Source organism: Pristiophorus japonicus, chromosome 28, assembly GCF_044704955.1.
Source record: "Pristiophorus japonicus isolate sPriJap1 chromosome 28, sPriJap1.hap1, whole genome shotgun sequence".
Classification (NCBI taxonomy): domain Eukaryota; kingdom Metazoa; phylum Chordata; class Chondrichthyes; family Pristiophoridae; genus Pristiophorus; species Pristiophorus japonicus.
Window position 1 is genome coordinate 16641270 of NC_092004.1, and position 2601 is coordinate 16643870.

General features: G+C 44.4%; 1 protein-coding gene across 1 annotated transcript; it reads right to left on the reverse strand.

Moving 5' to 3' along the window:
* Positions 1–297: 297 nt before the first annotated feature.
* Positions 298–669, reverse strand: LOC139239599 (histone H2A type 2-A-like). The gene has a single exon (XM_070868386.1). It carries the CDS (start codon positions 667–669, stop codon positions 298–300), a length of 372 nt encoding a protein of 123 aa, XP_070724487.1.
* Between the last annotated feature and the right edge of the window lie 1932 nt (positions 670–2601).

The following is a 2601-nucleotide window of genomic DNA, read 5'->3' on the forward strand; positions in this document are numbered from 1 at the left end:
GTATTCGTTTCAGCTTCCAACTATCAATTTCTCTTCTGTAAGTGAGGCTTTATTCTGAATCTGTCAGCATCAGGCATTGTAGGCACTGTCGGTGGAAACCATGAAATTACTAATATTGCCAGATAAATTTAATGGGCAAAATTGTAGCAAATGGATTTCAACATAAAATTTAGGAACTAACATGATAAGTTTGATCTGGGATAATTGTGATCCATAGAACATTAAGAAGCCCTTTCACAGATACTGTGAGTGGCTCTGAAAAGAGCCTTTGAATTATTAAATTAAATCCCGTCTGCTTTACTTGCTCTTGGACGCACTGGTGCTTTTCTTGGGCAGCAGCACAGCCTTGATATTAGGCAGCACCCTGCCCTGAGCGATGGTCACCTTTCCCAGCATCCTCGTTGCGATGGCCAGCTGCAGGTGTCTGGGGATGGTGCGGGTCTTCTTGTTGTCGCGGGCCGCGTTGCCGGCCAGCTCCAGGATTTCAGCGGTCAGATACTTGAACACAGCACCCATGTAGACTGGGCCTCCAGCACCCACACACTCAGCATAGTTCCCCTTCCGCAGGAGCCTGTGAACACGGCCCACAGGGAACTGCAGTCCGGCCCGGGAGGAGCGAGACTTGGCCTTGGCCCGAGCTTTACCACCGGTTTTTCCTCTTCCCGACATTTCCACAATCCACATGTTCAGAAAAAGAATGAGAAACTCCTCCACATCTGCCTTGCTTATACCTTCTGGAGGAATGTAGGGAGCGAACTTGTAATTGGTCGCTCTTTGGTGAATTTCATTGGTCTTTTCCGATGTCCAATCAGAACGTGTTTAGCCCGCCAGTGAAAATTACTCTCCACAAAAGTCAGTCCTCCAAAGATTCAGAAATTCAAAAATAGCGCCAATAATTGTTAAAATTGCGGATTATTTTAGTAACTTCACTATTAGCCAAATTTTCCAAACACTTTTTGTTTCCTTTTGTCGTAATCCATATTTCCATTGCAAATTCCAGGCTGTTACTTTCAGGATTAAATTCGGGTACTATTTCAAACTGTCTGTAATGGACGGGAATCAATCCCCACTGATTCTGTAACGGGACACATTGCATCTCAATCTTTGTAAAACTGGAGATTCATAGATTATCCATCGATCCCCCGCACAGGCGGCAATGAGACAAGAACTGGGAGTCGCTCTGTGAAAAGAGAAGAGGGACAGAGCATTAAAACTGCCCTGTTCTGGTCTCTGTAAGAACTCCCATTCTGGGTTGTTACACTCGGATTCTAGGATTAATAAACGGTTTGACCCCTGAGTAGAATTTTTTTTAATTGAAAAGTGCGCGAGAGAGAACGATGTGGCTATAGTCTGAGTCTCACCCCGAAAATGGAGTATGAGAAGAAGCTTGCAGGTAACATTAAGACGGATTGCAAAAGCTTCCATAGATATGTAAAGAGAAAAAGGTTAGTAAAGACAAATGTAGGTCCCCTGCAGTCAGAATCAGGGAAAGTCATAACTGGGAACAAAGAAATGGCGGACCAATTGAACAAGTACTTTGGTTCAGTATTCACTAAGGAGGACACTAACAACATTCTGGATATAAGAAGAGTCAGAGGATCTAGTAAGGAGGAGGAACTGAGAGAAATCCTTATTAGTCGGGAAATTGTGTTGGGGAAATTGATGGGGTTGAAGGCCGATAAATCTCCAGGGCCTGATGGACTGCACCCCAGAGTACTTAAGGAGGTGGCCTTGGAAATAGCAGATGCAGTGACAGTCATTTTCCTACATGCCATTGACTCTGCATCAGTTCCTATCAAGTGGAGTGTAGCCAATGTAACCCCACTTTTTAAAAAAGGAGGGAGAGAGAAAACAGGGAATTATAGACCGGTCAGCCTGACCTCAGTAGTGGGTAAGCTGATGGAATCAATTATTAAGGATGTCATAGCAGCGCATTTGGAAAGAGGTGACATGATAGGTCCAAGTCAGCATGGATTTGTGAAAGGGAAATCATGCTTGACAAAATCTTCTGGAATTTATTGAGGATGTTTCCAGTAGAGTGGACAATGGAGAACCATTTGATGTGGTATATTTGGACTTTCAGAAGGCTTTCGACAAGGTTCCACACAAGAGATTAATGTGCAAAGTTAAAGCACATGGGATTGGGGGTAGTGTGCTGACATGGATTGAGAAATGGTTGTCAGACAGGAAGCAAAGAGTAGGGTTAAATGGGTACTTTTCAGAATGGCAGGCAGTGACTAGTGGGGTACCGTAAGGTTCTGTGCTCGGGCCCCAGCTGTTTACACTGTATATTAATGATTTAGACCAGGGGATTAAATGTAGTGTCTGCAAATTTGCCGATGACACTAAGTTAGGTGGCAGTGTGAGCTGCGAGGAGGATGCTATGAGACTGCAAAAGCGACTTGGATAGGTTAGGTGAGTGGGCAAATGTATGGCAGATGAAGTATAATGTGGATAAATGTGAGGTTGTCCACTTTGGTGGTAAAAACAGAGAGACAGACTATTATCTGAATGGTGACAGATTAGGAAAAGGGGAGGTGCAACGAGACCTGGGTGTCATGGTACATCAGTCGTTGAAGGTTGGCATGCAGGTACAGCAGG